The 19256-nt window shown below is 47.5% G+C and overlaps 1 protein-coding gene across 4 annotated transcripts; it reads left to right on the top strand.

The window, feature by feature from the left end:
* The first annotated feature begins 621 nt into the window (after positions 1 to 621).
* cbfb (core-binding factor subunit beta) lies at positions 622 to 18998 on the top strand. 4 transcript variants are annotated; one of them, XM_084673042.1, is made up of 7 exons: positions 623 to 1064; positions 1611 to 1697; positions 3747 to 3863; positions 13314 to 13430; positions 13740 to 13835; positions 14234 to 14283; positions 16859 to 16916. In XM_084673042.1, the coding sequence occupies exons 1-6, from the start codon at positions 987 to 989 to the stop codon at positions 14261 to 14263; spliced, it is 525 nt and encodes a 174-aa protein (XP_084529168.1). In that variant the 5' UTR covers positions 623 to 986; the 3' UTR covers positions 14264 to 14283; positions 16859 to 16916. The 4 variants fall into 4 exon arrangements, with proteins under 4 accessions (XP_084529166.1, XP_084529164.1, XP_084529168.1 ...); XM_084673041.1 differs by having other exon boundaries at positions 624 to 1064; positions 16854 to 18998; XM_084673040.1 differs by lacking the exon at positions 14234 to 14283 and having other exon boundaries at positions 622 to 1064; positions 16859 to 18998.
* Positions 18999 to 19256: the final 258 nt, after the last annotated feature.

Here is a 19256-nt window from a genome sequence, read left to right as displayed (position 1 = left end):
AGCGCACACACCTGGCCTATTCTCGGAGTCATCTGTCAGAACAGATCATGCCCAGTGACCACAGAATATCTTATTAATTAATGTGTGTTAGGTGGTGGTAATATGAAGGCTCCGTTCGTCTTCTCTTTCTCTGCAGTAATATCTCTCTCAATCTCCATCCTCCCACATCCTTGTGTTATGTTTTGAACTATATGTTACCTGTGTGTATAAATGCATGTGCATGCGTCTTATCTAGAGATTAAAAATACTTCAAAAGGTCCTGTGGTAGATTATCAAACCAAGTAAATTGTTTTATTTACTAAGAGAAACGCCCCAGTGTGTGATTAGTGGGTGGAATTATGTATTTCTGCATCTCAGGCGTGTTATTATATGCCTACAAGCCATTGCATTACCCACGCTCATACCGCGGGTACGTAGAAGTGCCAATACTCTCCACAAGGAACAATTGGGAGTTTGGGTCATGGAATAGGGTGGAAGTGTGCATGTGGATGTGTGTCTCTCTGTTTCACTGTATGCCCCACTATCCATAAGTCTATTAAAGCTATGTCAAGTTGAGACGCCTGCGCACTTGGGCCCTATAGTGAGTAGAATTGTGAATGGGGGGGGAGTATTTGTGGTGTACAGTCAGGAGTCGGACTCGCGGGAGCCAGGAAGTAGTCTCAGACATGCAGCGCAACGGATAAAGTCGAGAGAGCGCCCGTCTGTTGTCAGTGGACGCTGATCACACGCTTCGGGGTGAGAGCGAATTATAGCCAATTGCGAAATTGAGTTTAGCCCAGTGTAGTGGCAGAAAGTAACCGCCTTGTAGTTGAGAGATCACGACCCGACTTTTTGACAATAAGGTACATATCGCATAAAGACTTTGGGACACACACTTCTGAAAATACGCGGAAGGAGTTGAAAACGGGACTACTGTCTAACAGCAAAAGCTTCTCTCGCTTAGAAACATTTAAAGTCAAGGAAAAATAGCTCAGACATCCTTCAAGATGCCTCGGGTCGTCCCGGATCAGCGGAGCAAGTTTGAAAACGAAGAGTTCTTCAGGAAACTCAGTCGCGAGTGCGAGGTAAATTATTTTAGGTTTCGATGAATAAACTGGTGGCGGAAACAAAGTAACTCATAAAGCAGAAATGAACGTCGAGTCAGGAAAGCGTCTCCGTTCTAAAGATACAGGCCAAAATGTCTATTTAAAATTAGGTTAGGCTACTAATATTAAATTCATAATCTGTGGTATGGAACATCATGTGTTCCGAGTTATTCATAAATCTCACGTTTACATTTTACAAATTGTTCTTAATCTTGATGTGAAGGTTTTAGACTGGTCCATCATATGAGACGATGGGTCTCCTTGTGTAAAACTATGTTGATTTAAGATGTTTCATCATTCCATTCTTTATGGAAATAAAATATTGCACCTCATGGTTCTAAGGTTTCATTGTTTCCCAGTCTTTAACCTCTCAATCAAATCAATAGCGCGGGATTCGCATTAGGGGGTCGAATTTATTTCCCAATATCATCGGACATAAAGCCCAGTAGGCTATTCATGATTCATATTGTTGTTTCTTTCTCAAACAGTTTTTCCCTAACGCCTTGATTCCTCTGTACTTTTCAGATCAAATATACCGGGTTCCGAGACCGACCTCACGAGGAGAGACAGGCCCGGTTCCAGAACGCTTGCAGAGACGGACGCTCAGAGATAGTGAGTTCTATATTTCGCATTATACATATTATTTTAAATTACATTGTCAGCTATTGTCCATGACCCTGGGATGTCAGACACAAACATCCAACGTGCTTTCTATAATTATAGTCTAGACAGTCATTGCCTGTCAGCCAAAATTAAAAATGTTTTTCTTCCTTTCGAAACAAAAGTTATTGTTAAAGTGGTTAGAGAGAAGACTGAGTGCATTCTAGGTCACAGTTCATGCTTTGCGCCTACAGGTAGGCCTTTCAAGTACCGAGAAAAAAATCTCAGCTGCAGTCCAAAAGCTTGTGAAAATGGGCACAGTCATAACGCTTCCCGTGGCTACGGGCATGCTCGTGCTTCCACCTTTTTACACATTTGTGTTCACCCACGTGCCGTCGTACGGATGGATTATGAATGTGACACATTTTTTAATCTGCGGACTTCAGTGACTGTAGCTCAGTAGAGGCCCAACAGGTCCGAACTATTTTCTGCAGATTTTAAGAAAGTTGTATAATGCAAATTTCACCTTAGTAAGTTGTAGATTTTATAGACCTATAGTTGCAGACAAATTATATACATAAGGTCTAGCATAGTATGCATTAAGGCTGTTGGTAGAGACATTGCATCTGACATACCATGATTTATGAGGTGCTGTACTGTACTTTAAAGCTCTTAAAAATGTATAGTCACACTGTGGCCACTGATGAAGTTGCTGGTTTAAAACATTTCAGTGTCAGTTGGGAATTTATGTTTCTTTTGTCGGTTCATATTCAGTGTGTGTGTGTGTATGTGTGCTGCTTTATCAATTTATTTCAAAGGAAACACGGTCAACACATACAGTACCAGTCAAAAGAAACTTTTGACTGGTACTGTATGTCTTTAATTTATACAAAAATAAAAAACTATTGAACATCCAATACAGTATCAGGCCTCTCCGATCTTTAGTAAATATGCTGTGATCCAACAGGAGCTTGCCCTCTCTATCTCTCTCTCTCTCTCTCTCTCTCTCTCTCTCTCTCTCTCTCTCTCTCTCTCTCTCTCTCTCTCTCTCTCTCTCTCTCTCTCTCTCTCTCTCTCTCTCTCCAGGGTTCCTCAGTTGTATATAGACGCAACCAGGTTTGCCTGAGTTCCCCTGTTCGTAGCTCAGTTGTTTAAGATGTTTGTCAGGCAGTAAATTCCACAGCATCGCTGCCAGAAGAGTGGATTCAAAAGACCAGGATGGAGAGAGAGACAAAGTCTGATTCAATAAGTTGTTTGATAAATGAAGCCTTATTCATCCTAAATCATCTAGACTGGTTGTCATTAGAGTAGGCTCTCCCTCTAACTAGTATTGATTTTTCAGATTTTACCCATTTCTGCAGCCCCCCCTCTCTTTCTGTCTCTTTCTCTCCCCCCCCCCCCCTCTCTCTCTCTCTCTCTCTCTCCCCCTCTCTCTCTCTCTCTCTCTCTCTCTCTCCCCCTCTCTCTCTCTCTCTCTCTCTCCCCCCCCCTCTCTCTCTCTCTCTCTCTCTCTCTCTCTCTCTCTCTCTCTCTCTCTCTCTCTCTCTCTCTCTCTCTCTCTCTCTCTCTCTCTCTGTCTCCCCCTCTTTCTCTCTTTCCCTCTCTTTATATCTCTCTGTGTCACTCTGTCTCCCTCCAAAGTAAACTCTCTGTCGCCCTGCAGTCGGCTAGCAGAGAACGCTGGTCAAAAGAGAATCAGATGTGTGTAACTCAATACCTCTATCTGAGAAAACGATGACAGTGGTGTTTCTCTCCATTTTGGCAGCAGGGCAGTGCTAGACTAGACTAGACTCAAGGCAAGGCACTGGGCTAGGCATCGTGAACGTCATGTAGCCTACCAGCAGATGACCTCTGTGTTGTGTCGGTAAAACTGTCAAACTGCCGTCAATCTGACGCATCGCCGCACACGTTTGTGAGCGTCCAACCTCCAGATCCAGCCTGGTCTCCACGCTCCTGCCCCCTCTGATGGTGGGCAGAGATGACATGCTGCATAATTGATACCTTCCCCCAGCCCCGGCAGCTCTCTGATGCACTTTGTATTGATTGTCTCTCCTCTAAAAGGCCTTTGTGGCGACGGGCACCAACCTCTCCCTGCAGTTCTTCCCTGCCAGCCTCCACGGAGACCAGCGGCAGGCGCCCACGCGAGAGTACGTCGACTTTGAGAGAGAGACGGGAAAGGTAAGAGGGGAGAAACCGCCCCAAAACCCCCCGCCATCTCCCCACGTCTTCCCACGACTCCCCCTCTTCCATCCATCCGTCCCCTCCTCACCCTCCCTTCTCCATTTCTCCTTTTTCCTCTCTTGGCTCCCGAACCATTTTTGGATGGGTAATTCAATACACACTTACAGACCTCGGCGCACTTCTCCCAGCTCTGCCCCTGACTCCTGACGGCACAGATACGTACTGCTCCATGGGGGCTGGATGTGGCAAACACAGCGACGCGCTCCTCAAACTCCCTAGCCTGATTCCCCTCAGCCTCCCTCCACAGCTCTCCAAGTCTCAGTAGCATGGCCTGGCTCACTGCGAACGGACCACAGACAGACATACAGGACTGTGCAAATGTAAGAGGCACCACAAAAAACAAAGTCAAAATGCTTAAAAAAATATATACGAAAAGATGAAACCAAAATGTTCTCAACATTGCACTTTCATACTTCTGAAGGAATACGGAAGTCTTTGAAGTAAGACAACGTTTGTGTCAAATCTCATGAGTGCCTAAGAAGTTTGCGCAGTGCTGTAGATGGTTGGGAGAGGGACACGCAGGAGCCAAGAGAGAGGGGGGCTGTCACAGGAGTGAGGTGGAGGGGTTGGGAGTGCGAAAGGAGAGAAAGAGAGAAGCCATAATTATATGTCATTGCTTCACATGCGAGGGGAACCAGGAAAAACCTCCAGCTGCAGCGCGCCCAGCACCACACCCTCCCCCTGAAGCATCTCACAAATGTTCCCTCATGTTTCATTTGTGAAAACACACACACACACACACACAAACTATGGCAAGGAGGGTGAGCAGATGGATAAAAGGTCCTGTGATCATGTCTGCCTGTAGGCATGTTGTTAGCATGTTTTAGCCATGTTGTGTGTTAGTGTGTTTTAGCCATGATGTTTGTATGAACCCGGACCAGAATCCATGTTAGAACCAGTGCTGACGTGTCCAGAATGTTTTGTGGACTGTTCTGGCATGTTGCTTACTGGACAGAATCGGATGTGACTGTACACATTGATTAACCAACCTTCAATAACCTTTACCTATTATAAATACCAAAATACCACATTTGTTCTTATTAACATTTGTTGACTTTAATGAACCTAAATTAATTGGCTATGCAGATCTAGAAGGTGAAACACAAACATTCTCCCGGATGCCTTTGTTTTCCTGCATTAATTAAGGTGCAGTTATTGTGTGCAGTGTGTGTGTGTCTCCTGGGAAGCTAGTGTGAGCAGGGTGATGTGCCAGACCCACAGTCACGGACGCTGGCTTGCTGAAAGGAGCTCATTAAAAATGCATCCTGGGAAATCGATGGACCTCACAGCCCTTGGGCTGACGGACTAATCTCTGCCCGTTAATTATTCAGACGGGAGGTGTGGGGGGGGAGTGGGGTGGACTCTTCATGGAGTAAGTTTGGGTGTGTGTGTGTTTGTGTGTAACTCTATCCATGGCCACATCAAGAGGAGCGGGCCCTGGTCAATGCAGTTTTAATGAGCTTTGCACTGATGTCACTTCCGTGTCTTACACACACACACACGCACACACACACGCACATACATACACACACATAAAGACACACACTCTCAAAGACACACATCCACATAAAGACACACACACACAAAGACACACACACATGAAGACACACACTCTCATTATTCCATTCCAAAGCATCTTAAAGAGATGAAGGATGGAACATCAGTCTTCCCTGACCTCGACCCCATCCCTCCCTCCTTCCTTCCTTCCTTCCTTCCTTCCTTCCTTCCTTCCTTCCTTCCTTCCTTCCTTCCTTCCTTCCTTCCTTCCTTCCTTCCTTCCTTCCTTCCTTCCTTCCTTCCTTCCCTCCCTCCCTCCCTCCCTCCCTCCCTCTCTTACTCTCTCTCTCTTTCTTACTCTCCATCTCTCTCCCTGTCTCAGTTACCCTCCCTCCCTCTCTCTCTTACTCTCTCTCTCTCTCTCTTACTCTCCATCCCTCTCCCTCTCTCTTACCCTCCCTCCCTCCCTCCCTCCCTCCCTCCCTCCCTCCCTCCCTCCCTCCCTCCCTCCCTCCCTCCCTCCCTCCCTCCCTCCCTCCCTCCCTCCCTCCCTCCCTCCCTCCCTCCCTCCCTCCCTCCCTTACCTTCCCTCCATTACCCTCCCTCCCTCCCCCCTCTTTCATGTAAAAAAACAAACACTTTAAATCCAGGTGCTTGTAATAAGCGTTAGTTATAGGTAATGAGGTCTAAGTAAGTTAATAAGTCTTATTAACACATGTTCATGTTAATGGGCATCTTAGAATGACCTTATTACCTATTAACTAATGCAACTAATGCAAGCACATAGATATAAAGCGTTATCAAGGAAAACAGTGCCAGACCAGAGCAGGGCCAGTTTAAACTTGGCGCCTGAAGAAAGGGCGGGGGGTTGGAGTACGCCCCCCCTCCTCCTCCCCTTTGCCCTCCTCCCCCTCCTTCCTCTCCTCCTCCACCTCCTCCTCCCCCTCCTCCTCCCCTTCCTCCTTCCCCTCCTCTCCTTTCTCCTCCTCCACTTCCTCCTTCCCCTCCTCTCCTTTCTCCACCTCCCCCTCCTCCTCCCCTTCCTCCTTCCCCTCCTCTCCTTTCTCCTCCTCCTCCTCCTCCTCTCCCTCTTCCTCCTCCTAAGTACAGGCTCCCAGTGTCACTACTGGCTAATGGGACCCAGCTGTGGGCAAGGTTAAATTTAGCGGTATATACAAACTAGCACAGTTAACCCTATACGAGCCTAGTCAGCGAGTTCAGCTATTTGAGAGGAGATAGCTCTTTATCTATTATTTCTCGCCTTGTTTTTCTTCGTCTTGTTAATCTGGAGCCTGGTGTGTGTGTGTTGTTTTGTGTCAGTTGTGTGTGTGATTCAGTCGAATGTTGGCAACAAGAGGCCTTGAGTAAGTCTTTGAAAGTGGCACAGAGACAATTTGGAGTCAGAAGACTATAAATCTTCAGTTTGTCAGTATGTTCGTGTGTGTTTGCATATAGGAATGTTTGCTTGAGGGCAGATAGCGCAGCAAATGATTCCATTATAAAGAGACAGCAAACTCAGGCGTCACCACAGGAATTACACTTTCATTTTTTCTGTTCAAGTTTGTCCTCTTGTTGTGTGTGTTTGCCACACTTATACCGTGTGTGTATGTGTGTGTGTGTATATTTCGAGAGCTCATCTCCATATTCATGAGATCGATGTGCAGGGTTGTGCAGTATGGCGCCAGACAGACGTTAAGACCACAGACACAGTGAGAGAGAGAGAGAGAGAGAGAGAGAGAGAGAGAGAGAGAGAGAGAGAGACAGAGAGAGAGAGAGAGAGAGAGAGAGAGAGAGAGAGAGAGAGAGAGAGAGAGAGAGACAGACAGACAGACAGACAGACAGACAGACAGACAGACAGACAGACAGACAGACAGACAGACAGACAGACAGACAGACACCAGAAAGTAATCAGGCCAGAGAAAACAGAGAGACCAGCGAGAGAGAGACAGAGAGAGACAGAGAGAGACAGAGAGAGACAGAGAGAGACAGAGAGAGACAGAGAGAGACAGAGAGAGAGAGAGAGAGAGGGGCACAGAAACATTTGCTGGCTGCCTGTCTAAGTGACTGGCTTTAGAACACAGTTATTCTTTATTTAGACAGGGAAGAAAGATTAAATACACCATGTGAATTGATGGAGTAGTATAGACATGCAATAATAAACAGTCGTATTGACCCCAACTGTTTTTTTGTTTGTTATCTACACCACTTAACAGGCACAGATAAAGTTACTTTTCCATTGGTAGAGTTACCTGTTTACACTAAATACCAAGCAAGTTAAATCGTAGAAGCCTATCACACACCAAATGCCACAAAATCAGGATTTTGAATAAAATGGCTTCAAAGTTATCGAAGAAGCTTGGAATCGTTGATAGCCGGAAACAAATCCCTGGATATAGTTGTTCGAGAATTCTGTTAAATAAGCCTCTCCCAAATCAGAAATAAACACGTTGAAATTTCAAATGAACACACAAAAAACATAAGAAAAACTGCAGGAATACAATGTGAGGGCACATGGTGGTTATACAGTAGCTTGTCCTGAAGGTATACAGGAGGCTGATGCCTTCACACCAAAAGATGCTCCTCTAGAACAGTAGCCCTCAAAGTTAACCATCAGCTAAGAGACCAAGGTCTACACACACACACACACACACACACAGGTCTGGTTTTGATAAACTGTGTGATGGATGAGGAATAGAGTTTCTAGGACTGGAGCTCTGATGGTATGAAGGATCGGGTGTTTGGTGACGGATAGGGGTGTGTTGGTGGTTTGTTGGTGTTTGAGTGTGTGTGTATGTGTCTTCCTGTGTTCCTGTGTTAGATGACGAGCAAGGCCAGTTAAGTAGCAAGAAGTAAAGTTCCCATATTCCTGCCTCACCCTCAACGGAAGCCCCTTCAACAGCACATGACTTGTCAGTGACATCATGAAAGCCATATACTAATAGGTTCCTTCTGTGTGTGTGTGTGGGTGTGACAGTCCTGGTTTGAAGTGTGTGTGACCGTTGTTTGTGTCCTTGGTTGGACCATGGTGTACAGTCTGGAGACATGTTGCTTGGTGGTATGGAGGGATGTTATCAGTGGAATGTAGCTGTGCCCTTAGTCACAGCAGCTCCTCCTCATCTCTCGGGATTGACCAACATTAGTCAATCACTCCTACACGTCTCTCTCTCTCTCTCTCTCTCTCTCTCTCTCTCTCTCTCTCTCTCTCTCTCTCTCTCTCTATCCCTTTCTTTCTTTCTATCTCTCTCTCCCTTTCCCTCTCTCTCCCATAGGGCATCATGTAGTGCTTCCAGCTTTCTGGCCCTCTGAGTGTGGCTTCTCCCCTGGGTGAGCTGGAAAAGACAAAGGAGGGCCTCCTCTCACTAACCGGAGTCAACAGATGGTTTGTCACACATAACTATCTGGGAAGTCGTCCTTGTAAACGGTTTGAAAAAGGACAGGCACTTTCAAAAAAGACTTGGCAGGTGATTGGATGGACCATCTGTCTACCACGGGCTAACTTCAATCATCTGTAGCTGTCAGTAGTTCCTCATAGGATGCTGATTGGTCGGAACCACTTTGGTTCGGCCAGGGACTGGAGTGGACAGATAGGGAGTGTGAAATACAGCATGTGGTTGTCACCTGCATTCCTGGTCTCCAGTTCCAGGAAACCTCTTGTCTTCCTGTCAGAACTTCCCCTCTTCCTGTCCACAGACCCGAGCGTGGGCGACCCGTCTGACTGGATGGCAGGCAGGGCTGGGTGCCGAGCGGCTCCCCAAACCCCCTCTCCTACCGACTGCATGGTGGTGTGGGGGGATATCTGTCCCAGGACTGACCATGTGGTGCAGAGATAGAGAATAACATTTCAAGGGTTTGTTTTGTCAACTACTGCTGTATGTATGTGCCTGAGAACCTAGTCCCTGAAGATTCCGTTCAGCCCTCTAGAGGCTCTGCATTTAGGCTTTTCTTCCTGGGAAATCCTCCTTCCGTCTCGGCGATTTAAAAACAACGACCGTGACGTCAGTGACGCAGTTTGGGGTGACTGCTGACCTGGAGCACACATCCATGTACGTGGAGCCTGTCCTCAGCTAAACCCAAGGCCCTGTGGTTAGAGAAGTCAGTGGGGCAGGAAAACATCATGCAAAGACACAGGTGGTAGCTTGATGGAGGCTCCAACCACAGCGGAAAGGTTTGGGAGGATAGAGAGTGGGGGGAGGGCGGGGCAGGGAGATTCTGAGCAAATGGGGAGGGGGGGGGGGGGGGGGGCTACAGGTGACAGGAGTTAGGAGTGTCTTTTTCGAGGGGGGCGGGGGGGCACCCTGAGGGGGTATCCTGGGGTAACTGCAGAGCTGGGGGTGTAGGAGGGAGGGATGAGCGTTAATACCCACCCTCTCCCTTTGTCTCTGACCGGCGGCAGGTGGTGTGGGAGGTGTGTGTGTGTGTGTGTGTGTGTGAGAGGGTGTGTTTGACAATAGACTAGACATTACCCGGCATCCACCCTCTGAACACACAGAAGCGTGCCCTTCCTCAACCCGCTGCTTTGCCTCTGAAAGGACCTCTGCACCTGTCCACACCTGCCCCGCCCTGTAACATCACACCCACGACAAGAGAGCACTCTGCTGCCTCCACCCAGCCTCCACCCTGCCTCCGTCCTGCCTCCATCCTGCCGCCCCGTCAGGGAAAGATGCAGGGATGGGTGGGGGGGGGGGGGGCAGAGGGGGACTGCCAGGGAAGAAACAAGATACACGGACAAAACGGGAGATGCAGGAAGCGAGAGAGATAATGATAGAGGAGACAAAGTAGGCATGTCGCAACACAGGAAGAGAGGATGAGAAGTAGGATGGAGGGAGGAGAGGTCTCCGGGGCAGGAAGACCCCCTCACAGGCACGTGCGTCTGTACCAGTCATGGAGAGAGAGTCCTTCACACTGGGAACCCTGTAGTCGAGCTTCTGTAGGGCACAAGCACACACACGGAGGCTGTGAATGTGCACCCTGTGTGTGCCAGGGGCGAGGGGCACGGGAGTGGGTGTGCAGGGGAGGGGGGTGGGGTGGCACCGGGCCAGTTATGGGGGTGGACATGAGTGTGTCGGGCCACTTCCTGTTGGTGGCTGGACTGCTTGAGGGGATGGGGGAGGCTGAGTCATTGGGGGGGGGGGGGGCTGCACAGAAGGGACAGCTGTTAGGTCTGTCTGTTTGAAGTGTAACCTTCATGCCCAGGGCAAATGGCAAATGACTTGGAGGGAAGGAGGGTAAGAGAGACAGGGAGAGAGAGAGACAGGGAGGAGAGAGAGAGAGAGAGAGAGAGAGAGAGAGAGAGAGAGAGAGAGAGAGAGAGAGAGAGAGAGAGAGAGAGAGAGAGAGAGAGAGAGAGAGAGAGAGAGAGAGAGAGAGAGAGAGAGAGAGAGAGAGAGAGAGAGAGAGAGAGAGAGAGAGAGAGAATTCCTTAGAGGTGTCTGACTAACAAACATACTCTGACACACTCGCTTACACATCCACATGCCATCTGAAACACAGGCATACACACTAACTCATACACACACGTACACACTAACTCATACACACACGTACACACTAACTCATACACACACGTACACACTAACTCATACACACACGTACACACTAACTCATACACACACATACACACTAATTGGTAATTGCATAATTACTGTGCAAAATCAGTGGATGCCTGTCTCCCTTTCTCTAATACACACACTCACTTACACACTCACTCACACACATCCACACTAGCCGACATTGACAAGGTCTGTGAATACAATGGTCTTCTTTGTGAGCATTCTAGCACTTTCTGCCCCCTGAGTTTAGGCCAACAGCTCGTCTCTCCCCCTCACAAACACGCACTCACAGACACAAACATATACACACACACTCCTCCTCTTTGAATCTCCTCAAGTGTTTGTGTTTGACTCTGACAGCTCCCAGATCTGTTGTAAAGAGCCTGGCATGCGTCGAAGTGAAGAGTCATGTGCCAAAGTGCCCTTACGTGTGTGTGTGTGTGTGTGTGTGTGTATGTGGGTACCTGCCAAGCAAAGTGAGGCTCCAATACCAGTCTCTACTCAACTCTCTGCATCCGGGTCTCTTTTATTATCTTTCCTCTCAGACAAATTGTGTAGCCCCTCAAATGCATGGTGGTCATCTTTACAAAAATTCACAACAGAAATCCTACCTGTGGTGCCGGCGTGTCATTTCCTGTTTGGGTGAGGTGACAGTTGAATGCAAGGCCTATACAGACCGTTTCAGTCCAGGTCCTTGTACCTGGGACTAAATAGCCACCCTAGCACACGACTTTGTCTTAAATTAAGTGGAATACTTTGGCTGTGGGAGTGTGACTGTGTGTCTGCAGCGTCAGTGAGATGACTTCCACATATGTGAGCCCCCACAGTGTTTCAGAACTCTGCTAGAAGAAGGAAAATATGGAGGGAGCTCAGCAACAGCCTAACCACAGACTTCCTCCGCTGCCTCCACACACACACACACACACACACACCCCAGTGACTGACACACACACACACACATACATGTACACGCTCGCACACACACTCAACCTACTGACTGACACACACTCACACACACACACACACTCTCACACACCCCAGTGACTGACACATATACACACACACAGACGAGGCGCCCAAGCCTCATTGCATTCTGGGTAATCTCGGGCTTGGCCAACTCATAAATGAAGCCCCTGTGTGAGGCTGTCTAGAAATAGCCTGCTCAGAAACACTGCTGCACGGCCCTGGCCTGGGCCCAGACAGGTACACCAGCTCACCACAATACACACATTACACAGCAGTGTGTGTGTGTGTTCATGTTTTACTCACTAATTGAATACTGATCATTTGTTTCGTCTGGTATAAATGCTGGGCGCCCTGGTGGCTCACCTGGCAGAGGGCGTAGGACCCTGTAGTCTAAGGTCTTGCCGCCGGGGCCTAGTGTGCTGAACTAGAGGGGTGGGGGTGAGCGAGAGACTGCAGTAAAGTTGAGTTTCTCATCTATCTGCCTGTTTGGCACTGGAACAACCAAAACTGTGAGTTTAGCCCCGCGAGCTAATGAATATTCCTTATGAGAAAGCAGAGGAGTCTGGGTAACAGTTATTGATGGCGGGGAGGTCTGTTTCAGCCTGCAGTGTTTAGGTTGGAACGGGCTGGACATGGGAAAATGACATACTTAAAGTAAATGTATTAAAACACCCCCATTCTGTTGGTTTAAACCTGGCTAGCCAAGCTATATCAATGATCAGAAGCACTGATGAACTGGAAAGGTTAGTTGCTTGGTAAAGCTAGTAGCTAGTAAGGCTAGTGGCTAGTAAGGCTAGTGGCTAGTAAGGCTAGTGGCTAGTAAGGCTAGTAACTAGTAAGGCTTGTGGTTTGGTTGGAGGACGGAAGAGAGTCACAGAGGAATTTTCTCTGAGTGAACAGAAGCATGTCCTTGTTTAGGTTGGAGAGGATATCGTACAGGCCCCTCTCTCTCTCCCTGCCAGCCCCGAACTGTAACAGATGTTCAACCACCACTTCTTTCATATCGAAGTCAGTGTATGTGTTCAGGCATGCGTAGGACAGACGCTATACGGCACACCACGGTTTAACTTTTCACACTAATCAGAGGTGGAACCATGGACTCGCTTATTAAATCCCCTATCCTTTTCTCCTCCTCCTCCTGTACATCACACTTTTTGAAAATGGAAAATTAGCCCCCTCACCCACTTTTATTAAGAAATCCTATTTCACAGTTAACTGTGTCCCACCCACATTCGAAAACAAAACTACGCCTCTGACACGCACACGCACGCCACGCACACACTCTCTCAACTCTGGGCCAAACGCCTTCGTCGCCTCTGTGCCTTTGGTCGTGGACCCTGTGAAGCCCTCTGAGCTGTGCGGTGTCCTGCTGCAGGTCTACCTGAAGGCTCCGATGATCCTGAACGGAGTGTGTGTCATCTGGCGGGGCTGGATTGACCTGCAGCGCCTGGACGGGATGGGCTGTCTGGAGTACGACGACGAGAGAGCACAGGTAACGAGCGCACGCGCTCACAAGCACGCCTTCTGCACAAGGTCCGCTCGTCACTGTACACGAGGTTTCTCCGTTGACTCGTCTGGGTAAATACCGGTTCAATATATCTATGTTATATACAGTGTTGTGTCAAAGTTTTTCTCAGCGTTGCACTTTTATGCTGCCGCACGAATACAGAAGAATTTGTTTTGAAATTTCAGTGAGAGTTCATGTGCAAAACACTTTTGCACAGTACGATACAGTATATCTTGTTAAAGAAAAGAAAGAAAAAAAAACGGACCCGCCGTTCTCTCTGCTGTGTTTGTTCAGCATGAGGATGCCCTGGCCCAGGCCGCGTTTGAGGAGGCCCGGAGGAGAACCAGAGACTTTGAGGACCGGGACCGCTCTCACCGGGAGGACCTGGAGGTGAGACTCCCTGGCTGGGCTGGAGGGCTGGGGCCTCAGGGGGTCAGGAAAGGCTAGTGTACCCGGGGCTGAAGCTGTTTTCTCTTTCACGTAAGCTAGGGGTTGGGCTTCAGGATACAGGGCTGCTACTGGGCGGCTGGGGCCCAGGTCCCAGAGCATGAGCTGTGTTCTGGGTCTGTGGTCACTTTGGGCTGGGCCTTGGGGGCTAGATAGGTCTATAAGACAAGATAATATAACTGTTGGGGGCTGGGTGTCTTGCGTGGTTGTGTGTGAGGTTCTTTGTGCTTTTGTTATCTGGGTTTAGTGCATGAACAGTCTGTCCATGATTTTGAAAGAATAACCAATATTACTGATTCTCTGATTGACTCTAAGATGAAAACCAAATTGTGTTTTTTTAGGACCCTGTGGCATCAAAAATCTGGGACTGATGACACACTCTCCAACCAGGGTCTGTCTTCTTCTCTATATCACCCTGTCATGCACTAAACCATATGTGTGTGAACGGGCATGTGTGTGTGTGTACGTGTGCATTTGTGTGTATATGTGTTAGTGTTGGCGGGTGAAAGTCTACCTAAAGGCATGTGCATGTTTGCTAGTGCATGCATGGTAACAGAAAGAGGAATCAGTATAAGAGAGTTCCTGTAACTGTATATGTGGGATGTATTCCGTGATAGAGATGTGAGAAAGCTCTCTGGTTGACATGACATACCCCATTCCTCTCATTCCCTCCTCTTCTCTCCTCTACGCTCCTCTCCGCCCTTCCTCTCCTCCCAACCTCCCCTCCCTCTCCTCCCTTCCCCTCCTCCTCTCCCTTCTCTTCTCTTCTACCCTGGAGCAGCACAACAAAGACTGCTGGGACAGATCTGGCCATTTTGGTAGCACATGATCCAGACAGAGGGGGAGAGAGAGAGAGGGAGAAAAAGAAAGAAAAGATAGATATCCCCTGCAGCTCTCTAGGGAAGAAAGACCTTTTCGATGTATATCAGTAAGGCAATGCTGTTGAGAGGTTTTAGGCACTGCTTTGAATCTTTTCACACTCAGATATATTTGACCAAAGGCCAGTGGGATATTTTCCTCAAACAGCATGTGCGTGTGTGTTTGTGTGTCCGTGTCTGTGTCCATCCATTTGAACTCAAACACACAGGGACTGTGGTGGTAACTTGAAACCCTGTAATTATTCTCCTAAGTCGTGACTGCTTTTCCATGGCAGCTTCAGTCCCCTACAGCATAGAGGGACGATCGCACAGGAGGAACATCTCCATTCACACAGGCATTTGCTGTTCTAAAATGCTAGCGCTTTGAGTACAAGAAAGGAGCATTACATATAAAATGTATTGTTATTATTATTAATACTCCAGACAGTGGACTATAGCTACTCTCACACAAGGTATTTATGTAGTCTAAACATGCTTTCATCACACACACTCACACACACACACTTATAACTGACACTCAGTATGTCAGTCTAGTTGTAGTGGGGACCATCGGTATAGTCTGTCTGTAGAAGGCAGGATTCCTGAAGGGTCTGCACCCCTGCTATTAAAGTTCAGTATTCGCAGCCTCATCCAACCAAGTGGTCATCGCCAGTTCAGTGTGTGGGTGTGGGTGGGTGTGTGTGTCCTGTTATGTATGCTAAACTGCTCAGAGCAGATGGGGATGGATGATGGATGGAGTAGAGATGCATGGAGAAGAAAATGTTGGTCGTTTTTTGTCATTACGCTGCGTACAGCAGCTATGTCCTGGTAGTGAAATGAGTAATATCTCATTAGTATTGATCTGTACCCCTCCTCCCCTCCCCCCAAGTCTGGCCTGCCTGATGTCTGCTGTATTGACCTGCGGTTTACTGTAGCTAGCAGCCAGAGTAGGCCAAGAAGCAGGCTCAGACAGCAGGATCAATACTAAGGCCTTCCTGTCAGAACCATGACCCATGATCCAACACAGGCCTGGGTGTGGTCCTTGGCAGAACGCCTCTCTGTCCTGAATCTGGACCAGACCTTGCTGTAACAGCAGTGCTCGGTCGTAGCATGTTCCAGTCTTGTGTGTATGTTGTGCGCGTGGGTCTTCTGGGTTGTCCCCGCTGCGTTCACTTGTTTCTTACATTCGACAGGATTACCTCAGTCCAACTCAAGGGTAGTGGACCCCTGTCCCTGGGTGTTGGTGCGTGTATGTGCATGCATGCATGTATGTGTTTGGGGCTTGTTAGGTTTGTGCTTGTGTGCGTGTGTTTGTGCTTGTGTGTGTGTGTGTGTGTGTGTGTGTGAGTGCTCACATGTGCCTAAGCATGACCTCATTTCTGTTTGAGACTCATATGGAATGGCACACACTAGTGTGTCTTGTGTGAGTTGGCGAGACTACAACAGCATCGCAGACCTCGAAGATGCTATTATGATGAATCACATGGATGACGACTACATGCCATTCAAGCTGAGCAACTTGTTCTCAGGTCCATCTATCTGTGTCTGTCTGCCTGGCAGTCTGTCTCTGTGTGTGTGTGAGAGAGAGATTTAGATGCAGACACATAAACAGAGGTATCTGTGACAGACAGACCAGTCATCCAGTATTTATAAAGTGTGTTATGTTGAAGACTTCCCTCCTGTCTAATGGCTGTCTGCCTCTCGACCCAGAATAACTACAGCTGTTTATATCCCGCTGCCCAGGACAGCTCTCTGTCGCTCTCTAGTGGGCAACATCGTTCTTCTGTCACTGTTGCCTACCTTTGGAGAAAAACATGATAATAATGTATAGAGACTCCACAGAATATGCGCATATTTCGACTTGAATTATATTCAACCTGTTTTCTCTCTTTTCTCCCCCTTCTGTTCTCCCTTCACCCATTCTCTTCTTTCTCTTTCTCTCTTCTCCCTCATTCAAACTTCCCTCCCTCCCTCCCTCCCTCCCTCCCTCCCTCCCTCCCTCCCTCCCTCCCTCCCTCCCTCCCTCCCTCCCTCCCTCCCTCCCTCCCTCCTCCTCTCTCTCTTCTTCCCTCTCTTTCCCTCTTCCTCTCTCCCTCCTCCCCAGCCCAGGAGGCAGCAGGACAGCTCTGGCTCCAACATGGCCAACGCTGATGACCACAAGATGCGCTAAGATCGAGGGGAGGAAGGGGGAGAAGAAGGGTCGGGGGTCAGGGACATTGGGCTGTGTTCAGAAGAGTAAACTGATTAAAGGTTTGTAGGTGACTCTCCTGAACACACATGGTAATAGTCCCTGGCCTAACAACCCCGCCCCCACCCCATACTGCTTCCTGGCTGTCACCTGGAGAGACCAAAGTCTACATTACGGGGGTGGGTAGGGGTGGGGGGTAGTTTTGTTGTGTATTTGTTTTGTTTTTTAAGGTGATCAATCCAAATTTGTCTTCCAGGGGGGTTTGCACTATGTGATCAATTCAGTTTAGTGCCCACGTTGTCTGTTTGCATGAAGTGAAGCGCCAAGCAAGCTTAACTGTTGCTCCCCTATGCAAGCTGCACCCACAGCTCTCTTTTTCTACAATGCTTTGAGGTCAGGGATAACTGGGCCATACCATGTCCAAGAGCAGAGAGGTGGTCATAAAGAAGGGATCTCGTAATGTAGTGCATTTTTGTATTATCCATAAGTTTAGTCCTTGTAGACATCCGTGTAGTCTTTTTAAATTTTGTACTCTGTGTTTCTAACCTCTCCAACAAGTATCTATTTTGTTCTATTTTTATTATATTTTACTTCAATCCTACCTTATATCAACACTCAACACACCAGAGATGTAAGTGTACAATTACTAGCCTTCGAGTTTCGGAAATTGCGACATCAAATGAATCATTCGTAGCAATGACGCACTGTAAAATGTATTGGCACTATCGTAATTGTATGGATTGTTTGTGTAAAAGTCAGCATGTTTACTTTTGGATGACCTGTCTCTACCGGGTGCAGATACAAGTGTACACGGTTATGCTCTTCCTGGGAACAGGAGTCACTTGAGGCAGACAGACACGTTTCTTTGGTGGTTTGTCTGCATCCACACAGGGTCACAAAACACCCCGCACAACTACAGATGGAACGGCTTGCTTGTTAACATTACTCCTCAGCTGTGTGTCAGCAGAAGAAATCCGAGCTTTAGTCTTGTTAACTCAACCCGCGATGTGGCTGAATGATCATCAACTTAATCGGTATTTGATTACTTTGGTCTGGGATCAGTTTAGGAAAGGGGGGCGAGTATCCGTTAGGAATACTAACAGGAGTTGGATGTCGTTACTGCAGGAGTTGGGTGTAGTTACTGCAGTCCATTTACAACATCAGCCCCGTTCGGACTGTAGTTGGAGGTGGAGATAGGGGAGAGGGCGGAGGAGGTAACTATAATAGTTATGGAGTGGTAGCAGAAGCCAGCAGGTGGTTGGGTGTTGAGCAAGTCAGAGATGGAGATGTAGGGAAGGGGGTTTGAAGCAGCAGGTGACTTCAGAGAGGAACAGGGTAGAGAAGGGGAAGGGAGGGATGAGGCAGGGCAAGTACATTCTGGAAAGGTGGGGAGTCATTGTGAGGGAGACCGGAAGATTAAGTTATTGATCTCAAACAGCATGTGGTATCAGACATTTGCGAGTGAGTTGCATACAAGTTAGACACATATCAGTGGTAAAGTCACCCTGACCAGAACCAAATTAGTAACAGTCCTTTTGTATGTGTTCTCATTCCTGGTGTCCTGTGCCCTGTTGTGGGCTGAGCTGTGTGCTCTCTGGTACACTAGCTTTGTTCATATTTATTGGCTTCTCCATATTTAAGTGGTACCATTAACTTCCTTCTGTATACTACTTTATCCGTGTATCTAGGGGTCTATACTATCCCTGTACTTCCTGTTTCCTTACTGTAGCTAGTGCCCATTGCCTTCCCTTCTCTTAATGCTGGCATTAAGGCGAGTTACACACCCAATACATGTTTGCTACACATTTCATTTTTTAATTATATGGTTTATTTTCTTATTTGTTTTAAGTTATTGATACAGGTTGACACTTTCTGTAGTTTTCATGTGACTATGAAGAATTATGTGTTTCTGTTTGACCGCTTGCCTCAGAGGTTTTCCAGGATATCTCGAGTTTTTCTTTTTCTCTGTTTGACGGTTTTGCTTGTATTTCGAAATGGGGGATTACAATCTGAAATGTTATATTTTACATTTTGCAGCATAAACTTGTAAGAATCCTTGTACTTGGCTGTGTCATTATTACTTTTCATATGATTGGTGTTTGTTGTATGTAGCTGTTCAACGTAAACATAGGCCTAGTTGATATTAGGTCTTACCACCATAGACCGTGGAGAACACGTTTCATTCTAAACGCTTTGCACTCGAGCAGATCCAGCAGTCTAAAACCAATACAAAATTATTTTGAAAAACACTATCAAATGTTTTTATTTAAAGTGATTTACAATGAGTTAAACTAGATCAGTTAATAGATTGACCACAAT

Source organism: Hypomesus nipponensis, chromosome 14 (genome assembly GCF_054491055.1).
Source record: "Hypomesus nipponensis isolate SF chromosome 14, ASM5449105v1, whole genome shotgun sequence".
Classification (NCBI taxonomy): domain Eukaryota; kingdom Metazoa; phylum Chordata; class Actinopteri; order Osmeriformes; family Osmeridae; genus Hypomesus; species Hypomesus nipponensis.
Note: the sequence above shows the minus strand (reverse complement) of the source record. Positions and strands in the feature narration are given on the sequence as shown.

What these genes read in the sequence shown, in the direction of transcription:
- cbfb (XM_084673038.1), top strand. Translation starts at nt 987, where the DNA reads ATGCCTCGGGTCGTCCCGGATCAGCGGAGCAAGTTTGAAAACGAAGAG. An exon ending in GAGACGGACGCTCAGAGATA is followed by an intron (nt 1,698 to 3,746) that starts GTGAGTTCTATA and finishes CTCCTCTAAAAG; the next exon opens with GCCTTTGTGGCGACGGGCAC. An exon ending in CTCACCGGGAGGACCTGGAG is followed by an intron (nt 13,836 to 16,853) that starts GTGAGACTCCCT and finishes CCTCCTCCCCAG; the next exon opens with CCCAGGAGGCAGCAGGACAG.